General features: G+C 44.3%; 2 protein-coding genes across 7 annotated transcripts in view; both read right to left on the reverse strand.

Moving 5' to 3' along the window:
• The window catches only part of RUSC2 (RUN and SH3 domain containing 2), a 58,082-nt gene extending 55,637 nt beyond the window's left edge, over positions 1-2,445 (reverse strand). The window contains exon 1 of one of the 3 annotated variants that reach the window (XM_014256966.2): positions 2,381-2,445. The gene's annotated coding sequence lies outside the window, so the exon portion shown is untranslated. The remainder of the gene's footprint in view (positions 1-2,380) is intronic. The other 2 variants (XM_088054036.1, XM_088054035.1) reach the window with 2 other exon arrangements.
• Positions 2,446-2,671: 226 nt separating this feature from the next.
• Positions 2,672-20,284, reverse strand: part of LOC102112947 (phospholipid-transporting ATPase ID-like) — an 85,247-nt gene continuing 67,634 nt past the window's right edge. For all 4 annotated transcript variants that reach the window (XM_014256990.2, XM_014256991.2, XM_014256989.2 and 1 more), the window contains exons 20-28: positions 19,415-19,520; positions 18,411-18,558; positions 15,354-15,537; positions 13,592-13,815; positions 12,169-12,252; positions 10,896-11,141; positions 9,430-9,568; positions 7,429-7,559; positions 2,672-5,476 (exon numbers count right to left, since the gene is read on the reverse strand). In XM_014256990.2, coding sequence (XP_014112465.1) covers positions 5,255-5,476; positions 7,429-7,559; positions 9,430-9,568; positions 10,896-11,141; positions 12,169-12,252; positions 13,592-13,815; positions 15,354-15,537; positions 18,411-18,558; positions 19,415-19,520 — 1,484 coding nt within the window. In that variant the 3' untranslated portion in view covers positions 2,672-5,254. The remainder of the gene's footprint in view (positions 5,477-7,428; positions 7,560-9,429; positions 9,569-10,895; positions 11,142-12,168; positions 12,253-13,591; positions 13,816-15,353; positions 15,538-18,410; positions 18,559-19,414; positions 19,521-20,284) is intronic.

Consider the following 20,284-nt stretch of genomic DNA (forward strand, 5'->3'; position numbering starts at 1 on the left):
AAAAGTGAGTGGTTGGGTCATATGTTTTCCTAATTCAGAGGAAGCCTGGCCTAGCTCCGATATCCCACAACATCTCTTGGTGATGAGAGTGGGGGTTGGAAAAGTCAAGATCCATTTATAGCTGAAAAGTCTGGCAGAGGGCTCAGCTCTTGTTGTGTGGAAAAGCAGGAGCTGACAGCTCAGTACAGTCAGCTCCACCCAGCTGGAGAGGCAGAGTCAGGGAAGAGACAGGGGTATGGAAACCTCTTCCCTTCAAGCTGGGAGTGATGGGAGAGAGGTGGCTTCTCTACAGTGCCAGGAAGAGAAAGAAAACCACTCTTCTAAATAAGAAGCAGGGCAGGAGAAGATTAGCTTTGGAAAAACTGAGTAGCTGTGCTGCAGATATGGCCAAAAGCACTCAGAGGTCAAGCCCAGGCTGCAGGGCTCTGCACCCTTCCTCTGAGCCCTTCATCCCATCCAGCCCTGCAGCAACACAGCAACACAGGGACAGGGACAGGGACAGGGACAGGGACAGGGACAGGGACAGGGACAGGGACGGGGACAGGGCTGGCTGGCTGGCTGGGAGCTGTGGCTGGGAACTCGGCCCTAATGCTTATTGCTGGGAGAAATGTCAGCTCCCTCACTCCAGCATATTTACATCAGCCAGCACATCAGCAGATGTAGCAAAATGTCCTTGCCAGCCCTCATGGAAAAAGCTTGGCCCTAAGGACAAGGCACCAGTTTAAAGCATCTCAGCATGCGCAGACTTATTCTGTGATGACTTCAGCTCCTCCCCATGTTGTCAAGCATGAGAGGAGAGGTATTTATGTAGCAAACCTAATTTAGCTAATAATTGTGCATACTCATAATAAAATTAGGAAAAATAACCACTAAAACTGTGTTAAAGAACACAGAGATAATGAGACTGTAAGAAAAGCAAACACAGTCTAGGCGAGGCAGTGAAATACCAAAGCTGTTGTACAGGCACTTATAAAAGAAGCATCATGCAAAAAAAATTCTGGTCACCCACATTTAAAAATTATAAACTCAAATGAACAGGTGCAGAAAGAGCCTGAGGGAAACAGAAAACCTATCAAACAAGAAGAAACTTAAGAGCCTGGCTTGTTTAGCCTAGCCAAATGTAGGCAGAGAGCGGATAGGATTTCTGTCTAAATATATCACAGGAGACAAACAAAACTGCTGAAGCAAAAGTACAAAGCTGATATGACAAGAGAATAAATGCAGAGAACACATTCAGGCTGAAAATTAGAGAGTGAGAAAAATCAACCCTTAGGACAGGAAGCTTTCCAACTGGAATACCTGGATTTAGGATTAATTTTATCAGAGGTCTTATGGGGTTAGAGGATACAGTGCTTGTGCCCATGGATACCCAAGAGGGCCTTTATGCTGCTGTTTTGGTTCCAGCTGATTATTGGCATGGGTGATTACTGAGATGTATCCATTCATACAGCAGACTTCGCTGAGTATCCAGCTGGAGAGCACAGGGCAAGCATGTAGTGCTCCTCTGCCCTCCCACTCCCTAAGAGATGCCCATGAGTAAGGACTTCCAGGCTACAGGTCAGTGACAGAGAGTTGTGTGGATGCACATGGGCAGAGTGAGAGCTACCAGGCAGCCTGGAAGGAATGCAGGTGTTGCAGTTAGCAATGGAAAACACCCTTGAGGTGCCTCTGCCCAAACACACCTGCTGTGCCATGGTATTATGGACAGAGATTACTCACTGTCACCCTGTAGATTCAGGGGAGAGAGAAGATGATCTAAGCTCTCCCCTGTTGCAGTGTAAGACAAGGAAACATGTCATCTCTGGTTATCAAAGAATCACAGAATGGGTTGTGTTGGAAGGGATCTTGCGTTGGACCACCTTGCTCCATGCCTCTGCCATGGAACCCCTGCACCAGACCAGGCTGCTCCAAGCCCCATCCAACCTGGCCTTGAGCGCTCCCAGGGATGGGGCATCCACAGCTGGGCCTCCTGCTCCAGTGCCTCAACACACAGCATTATCATTCTTGGCCCCCAAACTGCAGCAAGTATAGGCAAAAGAACAAAACAATATTGAAACTGTGAATATTTATATTATGGAATAATGAGGAGGAAAAAAAGGGAGTGGGTTAAAACAAAATCCAAGATCTATTTCAGGGATTAATTTTTGACATCTCCATGAAACACGGGAGCTTCATAAAAGACTAAATTGTAATTTTCAGACACCGCACAGACGATGACACACGGTGTGACCTCCCCCGGGGAGCCAAGCAGAGCACCGCGCACACGAGAAGCAGCGACCCCGCTCCTCCCCGCACCATTCCCGCATCATTCCCGCACAATCCCCTCACAATCCCCGCACAATCCCCGCACTCTCCCGCCCGCCCTGCCACCGTCCCTTACCGATCGCCCGCATCGCTCCGCTGTTTACAGCCGCTCCTCGGGGCGGGCTCTCGACGCTGCCCGCCCCCACCGGGTCCTCCGCCTAAGGATGTCTGACGTTTCCTCTAAGTTTCCTCTTAAAACATCCTAGCCAGGATGGAAAATTTTGGGAATTTGTGTGCTTCCCGCGTCAGGATACCGGATGAAAAGGGTTGCCATCTAAGATCCGCTGTCCCACAGACCATCTCCCCGTGCACTTCTGGTCATAAACTTGTTACAGCAATTAACAGAGTGCCAAGGAATCTATCATCCCGATATTCTCTTTTTATTTGAAAAACAAAAACAAAACCAAAACAATTATTTTACAAAATCAGGAGTGATGTAGGACAGACATCACTGCCAGCTGACGTATTTCAAATGCTGTGTCAAACCACTGAAAGAATTGTATCTGGTGCAAGCTCACCAACAGCTTTATTATCCCCTACATGTTGTAGCCAACATTTTCAAATCCCCTTTTAGCCAGAAGGTGAGTACTCTACACGTAAACCGTTTGAGAAGAGAGGCACAGCGTCAGATTTTCCTTGCTCTGTCAGCACCTCTGCTGCTCTGCAATATATTCTACTGCATCAGATGCCAGGAGCAGCTTTGATAGGACTTTCAGTCCATAGACCAGTCTGGGTAGCATGGGGATGTCTGCATATCTGCACAAATTCTCCTTTTTCCTCTAACCCCGGGGAGGCTGACTGTGAAAAACATAATCCTGATCAGAAAGCCGTGATTGTCTCTGCAAAGTGAATGGTAAATCAGGGGGAGGTGACAAGCACTAACTATCACAGCGGTTTCCTCAGCCAGAGTGCAGGCTGTGACTTAGGTGTCTCCTTGCAGGGGAGATCAGCAGATAATTTACTCCTTCCCTAGCAAGCAGGTCCCAGACACTGAAGTCTGGATCCAGTCCCAGCTATGGTTTTGCACTGGCCATGCTGAAATTTAATACCACAGTTAGCGACAAGCCTCCCCAAGCAGCAGGTGCAACAAACTAGTTTGGGGTCTTTTTTTCCTTTCCTGCACCGAGTTAAACACAAGGAGATGAAACCTTCTATTAGAGCTTTATCTCATGCAGTTGTTGCTGAAACTGGGACCACAGGCAGCAGGGTGTTCCATGAAATGGGGACATGGCTGGCCTCTTGCCATCATACACTGTCTCCACTGACAGCTCAGAGACTCACAGCAATGTCTCATAAATATCAAATGGTTACTGCACAAAAAAATCCAATTCAAATGAAGGAAGGAGTCTAAATTTGTATAAAGGAGCTGAAAAAAACCCCAAACTCAGTAAAAAGCAGAAACAAATTAAAAAACCCCAAACCTAACAACAGCCAGGGCTTCGTCCTCTGCACAAAGGAAAAAAAAAAAAAAAGTTTCATTTAGACAGCTCAGCAGTCCTGGCAGAACAAACTCTCATGCTGCCACGCTGGCCTTCCACCCAGTAACCCTGCTGATTATGGAGCTGGTGTAACAAAACAGTGAGCAAATCCCAGTCCCTCAAAATCACCATGTATTTAGCTGCGTCTGTGTGTTTTAGGTCCCTCTGCTGGCAGTCAGACTGTAGGATTTTCGGCTCTCTACCACCCCTGTTAGACAGATAACCTATTCCCAAGTAAAATTTAAGCCAGCACAGAGAAACACTGCAGCAATGAAACACTGCAGAGACTCCTGAGGCCTCATTTAGTTCCTCTGAGTTGTGACCACTCTTCTCATCGGGGAGGGAGTGGGAGCCACCAGATCATGCTTCATCCCTTACACTGAGCCCCAGCACCAGGGGAGTAAAGGCTATTTCAGCTGCTGGCCATGAAATAGCTTTTCTGGCTTCAATAATTCGGGTGTGATCACCATCAAGCCAGATGTGCACACACCTCATTCTGTTAAGGGAGAGCAGATGTGTCATGCTGGCAGCTCAGGTGAGCCCTAAACCTGGCACAGGCTTCTCAGGGGCCAGATTTCACAGTTTGATCCATAAGAAAGCCTGAGCACCTTCTGCTCTTTTATTTTATGTCTAAATAAGATGTCTAGTGCCCAGTTACAAAACTTGAGAAGGTTCTGAGGACAATAATCCTTTTGTAAGAGCAGATTTGCAACCCTGATAAATCAGGGAAGGCTGATGAGTGTCAGCTCCTGGTCCTTTGACCAGCTAAGAGTTTCTCCAAGCTTGCAGCACTTCCTGATGGCAGATGTGGGAAGAGGGTGGTGTTTGGGTACTGGCCATCTCTTGAGAAAGTGGATTACAGTCAAAAGGCTACAAAATTACACATTACATAGACTGTGGATTTGTGGGTTGCGTGGCTGGACCTAAGGCACACCTGGGGTCAGTACTGTCACCCCAGTAACACAGCCCAGAGTGTATTCATGAAGAAAAATGAAGGCACATGACTGAAAAAGACATTGCCAATTCAACCTTTTCCTCAGACTGGAATTCTCTTTGCTCTGAGGTATATAGTTAGAGGGAGAAAAAAAAAAATAGCATTATGGACAATCTCAGGGAGCAGAGATGCCTCCCACAGCACATTCTCTCTTGTGGCAGGGAGGCCCTCTGGGACACCACACAAATCCACGCTCCAACTCACCCTGCCCACCTTCCCCAGCAGCGGCACATGTCTTTGGAAAAGAAGCTGGAATCAGAGAGTGCACGTGGGTGAAAGGAAAGCCCCAAGTCCGTGACTTGGCAGCCCAGAGGGCAGAAGTCTGAGCAGCCACTGGCTGTGCCTTGCAGGCATCATAGCCTCCTCTCCTGACAGCCCTTTACTTTGGTTTACTTTGCTAATTTTTAAGGGGGAGGGAGGGGATGTCTTCTTCTTTTTTCTTCTCTCCTTTTTTTTTCTTTTGTTTTTCTTTTTTTTGTTACAGTCCTTTGTGTTTATATTTGTCACTATTTGGTGAAAATGTTCCCGTTGTGGCAAAAGGTGATTTTGGCCTCATGTTTCTCCCAGACATGATGAGTGCTCCGAAGCCATGCTGGTGAGAGAAGGCGTAGCCAGAGCGGCGGGTGCTAGTCCGGCGCAGGCGTCGCTTGGGTGAGGGTGGAGGGGGCCGCTTTTTGGCTTCTTTGATCTTCATCAGGACCTGGAAATCAGAAAATAAGGTGGAAAAGGTGGAAAGTGCATCATTATTCACCAGTAGAGTGGAACAGGAGCAGAGAAAGGGAAACAAAAGCAGGGATCCAAAGACAAAAATGAGGAGAGGACATATTCTATTCTATTCTATTCTATTCTATTCTATTCTATTCTATTCTATTCTATTCTATTCTATTCTATTCTATTCTATTCTATTCTATTCTATTCTATTCTATTCTATTCTATTCTATTCTATTCTGTGTTAATGGGAGCATCATCTGTAAGTCATGGGAGGGAATGATTTCTATGTATTTCCAGCAGCTCTGCAATGCCATGGTTGGGGTATGTCTGTAGGACTTTCAGTCAAATCATCCAAAATGTGAAAGTCATCTCAACAAGTAAAAATTCCAGAAAATAAATAAACTTTAAAGAATTGGCATATTTAATACAGAAAACAGATTACTAAAGAGAGTTTCTGATACCCAAAAGCTTTTTATGATTATAATGATGATTGTTATAGAATTGTAGATTCTAGATTGAGTTCCTTGGGTTGGAAGGGACCTTGATGATGATCTCAACCCCGCTGCCACTAGATCAGGCAGATCAACACCCCATGCAACCTGGCCTTGAACACTTGCAGGGATAATAGAGAGGTTCCTGTATTCCTTGGCAATGGGAAATAAATATTGCACTTTATTTGCAGGTATAGGCTTTCTGTTCTCAGGTGGCCACTGAGTTAATCTGCTGTCAAGGGCCTTTTCAGAATGGGGCTGTCTAATGTAGGAGGCTGCTCTTGAGAGCCTGTGGCTCAACAGAATGCCCAGCTGCCAGACTCCTGTGCTTCTTGCAATGACAGTGGCAGGTGCTCGGCATCTCTAAACATCAAGCCTGTTTACTGCCAGCTGGGGTACTCCACAGAGCTGGAAACACACTCCTCTCCTGTGACCATTCACTTCCAAGAAGAGGCAGAAAAGTAATTTTGTGCTAGAGAGAGAGGGACACTCAACCTCAGCAGTGAGACTGACATTCTGGGTGGCAGCTGTGTTGGACTTCAGCTCAGCTGGGGGAAACTCAGCCCATTTTTACACCCCCAAACTGCCTTGAACTGTGTTGCAAGGACCTCCCTACCCAGCAGTCTTCTCTAGCACCTACCTACCCTCTCTGCAAGGGCTGAGAATTCCCCTCGCATGTTCTCCTACAGTCACACAGAACCTGTGGAGCCCCACAGGCATCCCAAGGATGAGCAGGGAGGGCGTCTGTGGTGCTTTCCCCGGGGGTTGTGCTGTGGCACCGATTGGCTTCAGCTGGGTGCAGGGAGAGGAAGGAAGCACGAGGTGGCAGTAACATTCAGCAAATGCTCCTGCTTGGAAGCGAGCTCGGGGAGCTCTGTGTGTGCTGATGATCTTGGGGGCTCCCTTGGCTTCAGCGAGCAGTGCACTCCCTGCCCACTTCATCACTGCCCAGGTGCCCGCAACTTCATATTCCCGAGACTGGGAGGGAAGCTGGTTCCAGAGGGGGCATATTGCCATTGTCTACAAAAAGTGAATTCTGAAATAGATTTAAAAAATCCCCAGGAGACATGTATTCCTTGGTGCAGGATGAAAGCCTGAGGTCTCCCAGGCTAAAAACTCCACAGTCTCAGGGCAGGAGGAACAGCCACTCCTTTGCCACTGAGCCACAGCACTTAAACCCTGCACCTAAAAATAGCACAGCTTTCCTGCCTCAGAGCAGTCTAATCCACAGCTAAATAATCTCAGCCTTGGTCCCAGCTGCAGATGGTTTGAATCGTGCCAAACCCCGAATTCAATCCTCCTCGTCTGGGGAGTAAAGGACAGATGGATGGCAGCACTTGCACCCACACAGACACACACTCCAGGTGACGCCAAGCCCATGCAATGTGGCTCCACGGTCAGCCGAGGCCATGGTAAGCAGGATTTTTGGTTTAGTAAGGAATCTCCTTACTTTGTCACTGGGAGTTGGCTTTAACTGAGCCTTCAGGAATCGAAAGCCAACCACGGGCAGCACGCAGAGGGTGATGCTGAGGAAGATGGCCAGCCACACGTTTGGTTGGCTGAGGGTGTTCCGAGCCGTACCTGGAAAACAAACGCGTGATTGAAACAGTAAAAGCAGCACCTCCCACCATTTTTCCCTGTTGCTCTCTGGGACTTCAGATCACCTGACAAACAGACCAAAATACAAGGCAGACATCATCTCCAACAGAGAAACCAACTGTCAGTAGAGAGAGCTGCAAAGCCAGTGTCACTGAGGTGAGCGAAGGAAAATGCAACGTCCAGACATGATTGCAGCAACAACCCAAGTGGACAAGGATGTCAGAGGGAATCTTTTCTCTCTGTGAAGAGTCAAATCACAGCAAAGGATTGATATAAACATTCAGGAGACCTTAAGCAGCACGCCAGGACTCTAGTGCAAAGGGAGGAATACTCCTTTCCTGCTTCCCAGCACCATTTCCTAAACAATATGGAGTACTGGCTTTGCCCAGCAGGTGATGGGAATCACAGCCCTTTATGAGAGGAGCATGTGTGGCTCTGAGGACCTGCACAGACAGTGTAGCCTAATGGGGATATTGGCAGCACCACTGCCATGTGGTGGGCATGTCAGTGACACCTCCTTTGAAACCAAAGTGCTCACTTCTAGCTTTTACAAAACTGAGGGATGTAAGATAGAACAAACAGTCTGCAAAACCCTCATTACAGTGCTTAATGATGCTGGTGTTGGCAGTATATTTGCTGAATGTTTTCTTTCCAGTTGGCCAAATTCTGCTGTAATACAACTTCACTGAAATTTAAGTAAACAAGTTGTCTCAGTCCAGATTAGAAACACTTTCCTTAAAAATGAAGATTGAGACTTTATTAAGTAGCCTTCAGCATTATGGCTTCTTTGGCCAATGCAGTAATAACAGAGCAGCAGATGAGATACCCCTGGCAAGTGAGTTAGAATCATCATAGAATCCTCAAGGTGGGAAGAGACCGTCAAGATCATCCAGACCAACTGTCCACCTGCTTTGGGAAACTGAACAGACATTCATATGTCTTCTCTCATTCAGCATTTTTGATTCTAAAAGCCATCTCAAAGTGGATGTGATCATCTGCTTGAAAAAATATGTTGCAACAACTGACCTGCATCTCAGATATTTCTAATTTGGCTAAGCCCCTTGCTGCTGGAGTCAAGATAGATAAAACAAAATTTTTCTGAAAAAGTCAGTAAAAAATGAAGGCATAGATTAATACAAAAATCTGAGACTTGACATAAAATTCTGGGATTTCAGAAGTAGAGACTCATTACAATACTGTATCTATACTGGGTATGGATGCACAGTGCAATTAAAAACATCTGAATTACTTCGCTTACTCACATGTTCTTCCTGGTCAAAGTCTCTGGAGATGGACTCAGTTTTTTAACCTTCATTTTTTGCATGTGTTCAGAAATCTGTTATGTAAAATAGCTACAAAGACCTGGTCACCACTGGTATGTTTTGATGTTGGGGGATTTGCCATTTAACCTGGCAGAAGGCTCACCATAATCACATGGCATTTTTCTCATGCCTGAATGGATGTTGTGCTTCTGTGCCTTCCTAGGCCAAAATGCTTATTTATTTTTAAAGTTCCCACATCTACAAATAAGATACCCCTAGATAGCTGTAAAAATTTTCTACCTGGAACCCAAATATAGAAGAGTATTCCATCCAGCTCATTAAGTTTATTTAAAGGACCATTCCCATGACTGCATGAGAATGTCCACTCTTACACAAGGAAGGAAACATGGCACACATTCACCTGGATGCATGGGATTCAAAATAAATCCCAGCAACCCTCAGAAATATCCTGGCATTTTTTGCAGCAAAGAAAATCAATATAGCCTGAAATATACATACAAATATTTGGAAACTTTAAGCCCTGCAGTATGTCTGTTCTGAGCACAATCCAGATTTGTCCCAAGGCTTACCAATGAAGGGAAAGGAGGCTGTGAAGATCAGGTACATGCCATCACTGTACATGGTGAAGGTGATAGCAAAATAAACAGAAAGGCTGCCCCAGATGAAGAACTGGTTCACAACTGTCCAGTAAGAGGTGTCCAAGCCAATCTGAAAGAACAGAGCAGTGCAGACATTGTCAGTGCCTTCCTTAAGTAGCAGATTTTCCTCTGCTTTGTACATCTCCCCCTGAGAATGTTTTTCATTCAAGTCTCAAGAAATAACAAGTCACAAATAATAAGATTCTGAGAAACCATTCAAGGCAATATTACTACATTTATCCTGCTGCTGCCCTCTTCTCAAGCATTCATTGGTGGCCAGTCCTGGTGACAGAATATTAAGGGACTTAATTAAGATCATCATGTTCCAACCCTGCTGCCACGGGCAGGGACACCTTCCACCAGACCAGGTTGCTCAGAGCCCCATCCATCCTGACACTGAACACTTCCATGGATGGGGCATCCACAGTTTCTCAGCACACCTTGTGACTATGCCTCAACACCTTCACAGGGAAGAATTTTCTCCTATTATATAATCTAAACCCACTCTCATTTCAAAGCCAGTAACTCTTCTTCTATTATTACATGCCCTGACAGAAGTCTCTTCCCAGCTTTCCTGTGGTCCCTGGTAAGTGCTGTAAAGCTGCAGTGAGGTCTCCCTGGAGCCTCCTCTTCTCCAGGCTGAACAACCGCAATGCTCTCAGCCTCCTTAGCAGAGGTGCTCCAGCCCTCTCATCAACTTCATGGCCCTTCTCTGGACTTGCTCCAGTGGGCCCTCGTCCTTCTTATGCTGAGGGCCCCAGAGCTGAACACAGCAAGTTCAAATGAGTCAGGCTTTATTTCCCCGCTCCTAAGCTGTGATGTAGCCCTGAAAGTTAGGAAAACAAGCCTGCAAAGACTTGAGACAGCAGAAACTGTTATCCAGGGAAGTGTGATTGATTGGTTTTCTTTCAAGAGATCTCTCTCATCCTGATAGTACCATCTGAATTTTCTACCACCAAGCCATAGCTATTTCTTCCAGGAAGTTCAGGCTTCGTCACACATACATCATGCAATGGGCTAGGCTGCAGAGACATCTCCATAATGGAGAACCTATAAATAACTGCTTGATGGCAGACAGACAGTCCTGTGCTCCAAACCCTTCCCACAAAACTGGAACATGTCCTTCTCTATTCCCTGCCTTAACTGATTTGTCTCTTATGACTGCAATCTTCCCACGGCAAAGACTCTTATATCCTGTCACCCTGATCTTTTATAACATACAAATCTCTTGTTCTGTTGAACTGAGGAGACTAATCTGATGTCAAGAAACTTATTTTTGCAAGAATGCACGGTGCAGTAGGAAATATAATGCTGTCAAGGCCCCAACTGGCCCTCCAGATGCTGCCATCATGAAACAACAACTCATTCCTAAAAATTTTACCTGGGAGATGCCTTACCTGTACAGACACCACGATCAGTAAGCAGGTCTGGGCCATCAGAGCAAAGGACTGGTAGTCAGCAATGGCCTTCCCATCACTCCTCATTGTATTGTACATGGCCCCATAGGGGATGAAGAAGAGGATGAGGGAACTGTAGATCCCTTGCAACATGCACTTGACAAACACCACTTTGTTAAAGTAGAGGTTCTGCTGGCCAGGCACATAGAGCTGAGGGAACAGCATGCTCCAGCGATCATCCACATCCTGAAAGCAGAGAGGAGACAGTCAGATTTACTGGCAGCTACCCAACCAAACACACAGACCCAGTCAGGGCTGCCATGTCCCTTTGACATGCATTTCCATGAGGAAAGGCACAGCACACAATTCACTCAGTTGTGCTTACTGGCATGGCACATCCCAAGGTCACCTGGGCATATTTTCCATAATGTATTTTACCTTTCTTGTGCTAAAAAAAAAAAAAAAATTGACAGCTGATAAAAAAAGAAAGAATATACACTTCATCTAAAGCAGACTGCACCGTCTGTTCTCCAGAGAATTGACTGGAAGGTAAGGGTTAGAAAATACCTCCCCACACAGGCAAGGCTGTCTGACTTGGATCCCTTAGTGTGCAGAGAGGAGCACTGAACCATTGGAAAGTAGCCAATTCCTATTTATTTAACTTGTAAATTGTGCACAGGAACAGCTTTACTACTCCTTTGTCTTGTCCAACAGTAACAGTGAGGTTGAAATTTGTGTGAAATTATTGCAGAAAGAACTCACTAGAAAGGCTGAACCTGCAAAATCTGGTTTCAGAGATCAAGTAAATTAACTGTTTTGTCTGTCATTAGGAAGTCACTTGCCAGGCTTCAGGAACACAGGTAGTAGGGTATGACTGCTCTAGGGGAGGGTTGCAATGGCAGCTGGTGCTGTAGGCAGCAGTCTAACCCAAAAATCTCATCACATACTGAAACCTACAGGCCAAATCAGCCTAACCCAAAAATTTCATCACACACTGAAACCTACAAGCCAAATCAGGGTAATCATATTTATTTCAATTCCCTGTTCCTCACAGGACGATCTAACACCAAAACATATGACTAGGAGGGAATATACCTTCTCTCTGGTGCATCATTTTTTTGTGGTCTAAGTTCTCATTATCAGGATATTATTTCAGGGGCTACCACAGTATGTATCCAAAAGGTCAGCTGCTTTTGCTTCATGGAACCAGGTCAAAGCATCTGAGGCAAAACCCCTATGAATAAAATCCCCAAAGTGATGACAGAAACAGTACCTGATCAAAGAGACTCATTCCTAGCACTGGGAGAGAGGTATATACCAAATTGTAAAGTGTAATGAACCACTCATCATAGACAGTCTGGGGAAAAAAACAAAAACAATGTGAAGTCAGCAAAAAGCTGCATTTTCCATTTATTTGAAAGTAAATGCAATTACGTGCTGCAACACCTTGGTTAGAGATGTTACTGAGACAAAAGGGATGAGATGACTCAAGGTCAGCATCCCTAAACAGGGGAAGGATCACATTTTGCCAGCCCATTTTGCTCAGCACCCATTGCTGGCTGCAGCCAGAGCAGGATGCCTCTGCACCACCCTGCACTCCCAACCCCTGGATATCTGTACTCCCACATCTGTGTTTAGTTGGAGGCTGGTCTGCCGTGAGTCAACACCAGTATTTTCACTCTAGATGTGCTCATCTTGCAAGCTCTTGATGCCCACAGGCATCAGGGTTAAACTGCTTGCCCCAAATATGCTAACAGCACAAGCATAGATCTTACAAGATCTGCACCAAACTCTAATCTGTGTCATCAGCTGATATTTGTAATCACTTTGAATACTTTTGAAATTCCTGCAAGTGACATATGTGCTTCAAAATGCACCCAAAATGCAGAGAAGGTTTAGATTGGATATTAGGAAAAAATTCTTCACTGAAAGGGTGGTCAGTATTTAAAAAACACGTAGATGTGGCACTGGGGGACATGGTTTAGTGGTGAATTTTGCAGTATTGGGTTCATTGGACTCGATGATCTTGGAGGTCTTGTCTAGCCTTAATGATTATATGATTCTATAATATATGTATTCTGTCTCCAGGCATCCATCCTCCAGCAGCAGTACTATGGATGCAGCAATATCTGCTTTTTGTGGCTGAAGAAGACAGACCTGAGTTTGTTCAGAGAGGTGGGAGGAATGGCTTAGTTTATTTCCTTGTAAAATGTTTCCATATACTTTGCTTGAAAATGCTAGAAATAGACTTACAGAATGGTTTTGGTTGGAGGAGTGCTGTAAAATTCACCTAAACCAGCCTCTCTGCAATCAGCACAGACATCTTCAACTAGGTCAGGTTGCTCAGAGCCCCATCCAACCTGACCTGGAATGTTTCCAGGAAGGGGGCATCAACCACCTCTCTGGGAAACTTCTGTCAATGATTTATGAACTTCATTGGAAAAAAACTTCTTTGTTGTATCAATCTAAGCTTACTTTAAAATCATTACCCTTTGTGGTATTGCAACAGGCCCTGCTAAGAAGTTCCCCTACAGCTCTCTTGTAGCAGTTTTAGGTACTAAAAGGTGCTCCAAGATCTCCCTGAAGCTTTCTCATTTGGCAGCTGAACCAGCCCTCCTCCCTCAGCCTGTCTTCACAGGTGAGGGGCTGCCCTCTGAACATCTCCATGTCCCTGACAAAACCAAAGCCAAACCTACCTGTGCCGAGAAGCCAGAGAAAAAGCCATACCAGAAATGCACCAGGGTGAAGGCAAAATTCTTGTAGAAGAAGTACTTGAGGAACTTGCACATACGGATGTAGGACCACCGTCCGTGGACCAGGAGCAGGCGCTGCAGGTAGCGGAACTGTGCGAAGGAGAAGTCACTGGACAGGACCGCCTGCATCCCCTCCTGGCCGCTGATGCCAACCCCGATGTGGGCAGCTGCAACAAGAATGTCATTGATCACGTCATTACACTGAGAGTTTTCACTGCTCCATTTTAAAAATTAGTTACCCTGCACTGAGCAGTGTTAATTCCCTCACAGCCTTCATAAAAAGTCAGAATGAAAAGTTGTTAAAAAACAAAAGAAACAAAAGAATTTTGGTGCACTATCAGCAGCACTATGAATTTGGCTCTCTGACACATTTCCCATAAGTGGGCTTTCATTATTTGAATGAAATTATAGGTTCAGTGACAGTTTATGGTTTTTTTTCTGAACGCTTTCCATCAGCACAAATACTGCTGTTCATAACGGCTGCTGTTATGAAACAATAACTTTAATTTATATTGACATGTGACTTCTATTTACATTCATGCATGTCCTTCCAGCTGCCTTAAAACATCATCCCAAAATCTTCAAACAATTTTAAAATTTCTCAGACACTGCTAAAAGAAAGACTGTAGCCTTTTTACATTTCCTGGGCCTTATTAGTTCAATCAAATAATTAGATAGAAGAGTCACATTTTTTTTAATAGCAACTTGCGTTTATTAAACATAGACATAAGTTTAATGTGACAGCTAATTATACAGCTTTAACTAATGAATACAATCTTAATGGCTGAAGGTTGGTTAGATTCAGAGGTTTCCACTGAACTGAACTGATAAAATCCCAAAGTCTCAATCCTCTTGGGGGAGAAGTAGGTTAGTTTCTAATTATTATGTACACTTTAACTTTCTTCTCCTTTCTTTGCTGACTGCCTGACTTATCTCCCTTGAAGCTCTCTACTTAGCCTTTTATTTCTTAATTAAAAGGCTCCAGTTAATCAATTCTTGCAAATTAACACGAGAAAGATTAGCAGTAGGTCTTTCTGAATAATCTTAATTTAATTATACCTAGTTAGGACTTATTTTCATAAATTCACTGAGGTAATGCAGCATCAAATGATGCTCAAGGATGGAGAGGCCTGGAAGCCCATCATCTGTAACTCAAGGGAGATAATTAACAAACACAGCCCCGACACAAAGAAATGCTGGAAAAACCACCCCACATAATACTATAGAGAACAGTTACAGGCACAAAGATCTTATTTTTGCTTTCAATCAGGCACTCTATGACATAAACTGTTTGATATATACATTGCCCTTGTGATGGTGGCCATGCAGACACACTGTTTGACACATCACAATTCTTGTGGGCTTTTCATAGAATCACAGAGTCATTTAGGTAGGAGAAGGCCTGTAAGACCATTGAAATCAACCATTTTGTCCTTTCTAAGGTAGGAACAAAATAATAGGCACTTAGTGCAACCTTAGCTCCTGAAGGAGCCCAGTGTGACACAGAAGGCAGGAGACACAACTAACCTGCAGTGAGAGTGCTCTGTAGAGATCTGCCAAAATCTGGGACACAGACACTCATTTCTACAAAGAGGGTGGTACAGGAGGAACTCAAATACATGTTCCTGCTGCTAGCCCACCTCAGAGAGCAAATACCTCTCTGAGTCAGTCTGCTACATCATGCTGGCTGTTGGCCATCACTCACTTTTGATCATGCTGACATCATTGGCACCATCTCCGATCGCCAGGGTCACAGCCTTCTTGTACTTCTTCACCAGCTCCACCACCTGGGCCTTCTGCAGGGGAGTCACCCGGCAGCAGATCACCACTTTGCACATGCAGGCAGTTCTCACCAGCTCCAGCTCCAGGTTCCCTTCCAGCGCATAAGCCTGGAAAGGAGGGAAGGGAGCGTTCAAGGCAGGCCTGCAGCAGCTCCTGGCCTGACAAAGAGGATGCAATGAGGTGGCCATGACAGCTGAGACAGGCTCTTACACTCGTGTGGGTGAATCCATCCACCCAGTTGCAGGAAGCATCCACGTTGCACATCATGCCATGCATCCTACACCTACGAGCTTGCACTTTGGGTGGACCACATCTGGATCTCCACCACAGCTGGGTATGCACCACAGCTGGGTATGAACAACAGCTGGGCATGCACAATAGCTGCCCTGACTGATGTAACCTGACAGAGGGCAGAAGTGTCAAACCAAGAGCACAAAACTGCTGCAGGACTTGAGACAACCTTGTGTATCTCCATGTGAGAGAGTTTCTGCTCATGCCTCTTGGATTACTATTTAAGCTCTGGGAGATAAATAGGAAAGATTTCAATCTGTAAAGTGCTTAATTAAAAAAAAACATGTAAGAAGTCAAGCTCAGGTGGGCATGACAAAGCAAAACACAAAACCAGGAAGAAGGCTGCTTTAGTCTGAGTGCCGACCTTTTAAATCAGTCAGCTGTGTTATTTCTATTTGAGAAGCATTGAGATAATTGGATGTCTAGTCACCCCTCCAGCTCTGCATGAGGAGGAGGGAGCAATGTGAGCCTTTCATATTTCTTTCAGATCATGCTTTTTGGGTCTGTTCTTTGTTGTCTCTTTTTAGCAGACATGTACTGAAGGAATCTACAAGGCTCACTCCCGCTCAGATCCATTAGAGCAGGCCCATTTCCCTGTCTGTGTAAGGCAGACTGTCCTTAGGCCACAAACTCTTTCTTTTTGAAACAGAGAGCTGTGACTCACCAGTGTCCCCTTTTTCCTCTGCCATGGCAGCTTGCTGAGGCTTGCATGAGGCTTGCTCAACAAGAGACCTTTTAGTGGTTCAGCCTGAGTACTGCTGGTCAGTGCAGTCAGAGATGGCTTTTACCTCAACATCCTCGCTGCAGATCACCAGCAAAATGTTATCACTTTGTATACTGATGGTGCAACTGCATACAAATCAACTGGCATGATGATGCCAATGAGGATGCTGACAAGTTTCTGTTCACTGCTTTGTTCAGGCAACATCAGATGTGTGCACAGCCCAGCAGTGCCCTCCCACCCCTCTGCAGGGATAGAGCACTGAGCAGGCGCTGCGTGTGGGACAGCATCAGCACTGCTACCACTGTCCAAGCTCACAGAAATAAGTAAATGACATCTAGATTTGTCTGCACTCTCCTTGTGGTCCCCACCAAGGAGAAAGCCATAATCTTGGTGAAACTCATTGTGACTATTCTGTGTGGACTGGCTGCTCCCACACAGCCCAGATATGAGTTTTGGGACATATCCCCTTGCCAGGGTGTGGGTGAGTGTGTGTTTTTCCAGGACTATATAGCAAGCTTTGCCATCACTGCAAGTGGTGTTCTGGTAGCACAGCACTCAGGGTCTGTGCTGCAGGCTGAAGGGATGGAATAGGAACAGGCAAGGGGCCTCCAGCTGATGTCTATGCAATGCATATGGACCAAGTCTGACAGACCTCTTGTCTGCTTTGCAGTGGGAATCTAAAGAGGATTATGGCCCTGGAGTTCAAGAGGAAGCAACTGTGAAAGATTGAGAAAGTCTATTTAACAACCTAGGCACTGTCCGACAGTTTTTGGGGTCTGTATATTCAGCACATGAGCCAAAAGTAGAGAAAGATGAGATTTTCTTAATAGTAACTTTCTGGGCTGGCATAGAGCTGGGAGTGAAAATTTCTGGGCTGTCATTAAGAAAGGTAGCCACCACAGGGAACAGAAGCACCTTGTTTCTCGGAGGCAGCACCTCCTGGAACTTTCTAAATATGTCTGTTTGCTTTCACTGAGATCTGGGAAAGTAAAATATAACAGATAAATAAATCTGACATAAATTAAACCTTCCCTGCAGACAGGTTTGAATTGATCTCAATTGTTTTCTCCTTCCTCTAACTGGTTCTAAGAAATTTCCTAATACAGGTAATTTATTGCAGAGTTTCACTGCTCTTACCAGGAAGACATTTCATCCAGAACTCTTTATCTCAGTTTAATTCCATTACTTTGTTCTCCTGTTATAATTTGAAGAGTATTACCAAAACTGATCAATATTCTCCAGGCTCACAAATCCCAGCTGGCTCCGTTTCCCCCTGTGCTTTCCAGGTCATGCCTTACTCAGGTTTCTTTGTACTCTCTCCCATCTTGTTGTTACCTGCTCTCTTTCTAAGCAGTTAATGCAAACACTGAGCATCAAATAGATGGGGGATAACTCTCTGCAGATGACAGCTAACTGTTGTTTAAGATAAACAGTGAGCCCTTCAGAGTCATGCTTACCAAGCAGTCTTTCATCTGTCACTTAGCAATTTCATCTAGAGTGTATTGCTTCAGTTTACTTGGAATAACATTTTGGGAGTGAGTATCAATATATTAGTTAAGTCATAAGATCTATATCCTATAAATTAAGCATATCTGTTTTCAGCTATATTTAGTAGAATATGTCCTTGGCATTGAAACCTATGTCTCATGTTATCTTCTTGCTGCAAACACAAACCTGGTTATTTTTTTCTAGTATGTTTCCAGAAATGAAATATGATCCAGCTACTCTATCCCTCTTGTTCACCAAAGATCAGAGATCAACTGTTTTCTGTTCATGAAACAACTTCTGAAACATTGTCTGTCACTTTTGATGTCTCAGTTAACCACTGAACCTAATCTTCAAGTAGGGGAAAAAAACCCTTGTCCCCTAGAGCTGAATTTTTAAATAATTTTTCAGACTTCCAGTATGTCTTACAGTAAGTTCTTCAGGGAAGTCATCTCTAGCAAAGCTCTGAACCTTCCTTACCAGGCTGTGGCCAGTGATAACCAGACCATACACCCCATTTGCTTGCTCATCAGGTATAATTATTTGGTTTTTTGAAGATTTTTCAAACTGAATGTTGATTTCATCACTGTCCAGAAAGGAGTCTGGCTTCATCTTTTTTCTTGCATTCCTAAAAAAAAAAACAAAAAAAAAACCTCCAAAACTAAATGAAACAAAACAACACAGGATAATAATGGAAATCCAAAAGTCTTGCAAATATATATATGTTTTGTAAAAGCAACTTTACGAAAACAAAAAATCAATGCTTCCCTTTGATACTTCAGTCCAATTTTTACTGTATTCCTACAACAATATGCATTGTTTAGCTGCTGCTATCTGCACAGATCATCTACATTTCTGAAACTCCAACAAGTGTTGCTAAACTTCTGCTGATTTTAAGTCAAACAAACCATCTGAGTGTCATGAAGGATGGTATCCCAAGGGACACCCAATTTTCTGTGCATATTCTCTGGCAGCCATCTACTCCAAGAAAAAAGGACTGCAAACCTTTCCCATTTTCCACCTTTACCTGAGAACCTGTATCTACAGAGGAGGTGAGGAAGGAAGGTAAGTTTTCAGATGCTGCCAAAAAAGTATCCGGACAAAGGACATATCCAGAAAAAAGACCGCAATGTGAATAAATAGCAACAGCAGTACAGCAGTGTCACAGCTCAAACCTGGAGACAAAGCCTTTGTGGCTCAGGATCACTTATTGGTCAATTTCGTCTGATACTCCCTATCTAACTCTGCTTTCTTATACCTTTATTTAATTTGAGGTCTTGGATCAAGAAGCTTCAACATTTACTCTCAAAGGAGACTTCTACATTGTGTTTAGCCTCTGGATCTCCCAGGGAGACAGCTGTCCCTTATCTAAGGTCCCTGGATGAACTGCAACAAGGAAAGCTGACACAGAAAAAGAAGGTGGAATGATACAAAACACAGATAGTGCTAGTGCACAGCACTGAAACTGTTTTTTAGCCTTTTACCTCAGCTCATTCAGTACGTCATCAGATGTGCTGCCTTCAATAATGAAAACATCTTCCATGTCATCATTCAGCAAGTTGCAGGAGTAACCAATATTCATTGCTGTCTCTGGGAAAGATAAACCAGGAAGATAATCCATCTCAGCAGCCCAAATTCACCCACTTCTGTGGCCTTTTTGTTCACATGACAAAAAGTCTCTTTCTGACTCTAAAGAGATTGGAGCCTTTCAGAGTCAACAATAAGAGAGCCAGGAGAGTCACTTTGATGGATGTAGCAGCAAATTTGACTTCACAAGACCACAGAAAAAAAATAACTCTAACAAAATGAAAAAGCTTAAAACATCCTTTGACCAACATACTTGGAGCAACAAAAAACATTTCATGTTGATTCAAAATGTTTTTTTGGTATTTTTAACTTTCCCTCTCCCTTACTTCCAGGAAAGCCCCAAACCACAACTCTGAAAAATAAAATAACTTTTTGTCCATAAAATTCCAAAAAAGATATTTTGGTATTTTATAGAAAAACTATTGCATTTGAAACATGAAAAAATTAAATGTTTCATTTTTCTCAAAAATTCTCTGCTCATGTCTTGGATGATACTATTTGTAAACACTTTTGACCTCCCTGAATCACCATTGTTTCAGTGAAAATACTTTGTCTCCAAAAGAATTCACTGGAGTCTCTCTGCTGTTCTTTCCACCTCCAAAAGCCTATGTTTCCTTCATTTCTATTTGGGATGATGACAGCCAGAAACAAATGGAAATGGAAATGCACCCAACACATTAAAGTTTCCGGAAAGCAGGACAAGATTTTTTTCCACCTTCTTCAGCTGAATAACTGGATGAAGGTGACACCTTTTCACAGCTTATGTC

Source organism: Pseudopodoces humilis, chromosome 4 (genome assembly GCF_049639895.1).
Source record: "Pseudopodoces humilis isolate 2021_Gansu_Grassland_sample_001 chromosome 4, ASM4963989v1, whole genome shotgun sequence".
In the NCBI taxonomy this organism is placed as follows: Eukaryota; Metazoa; Chordata; class Aves; order Passeriformes; family Paridae; genus Pseudopodoces; species Pseudopodoces humilis.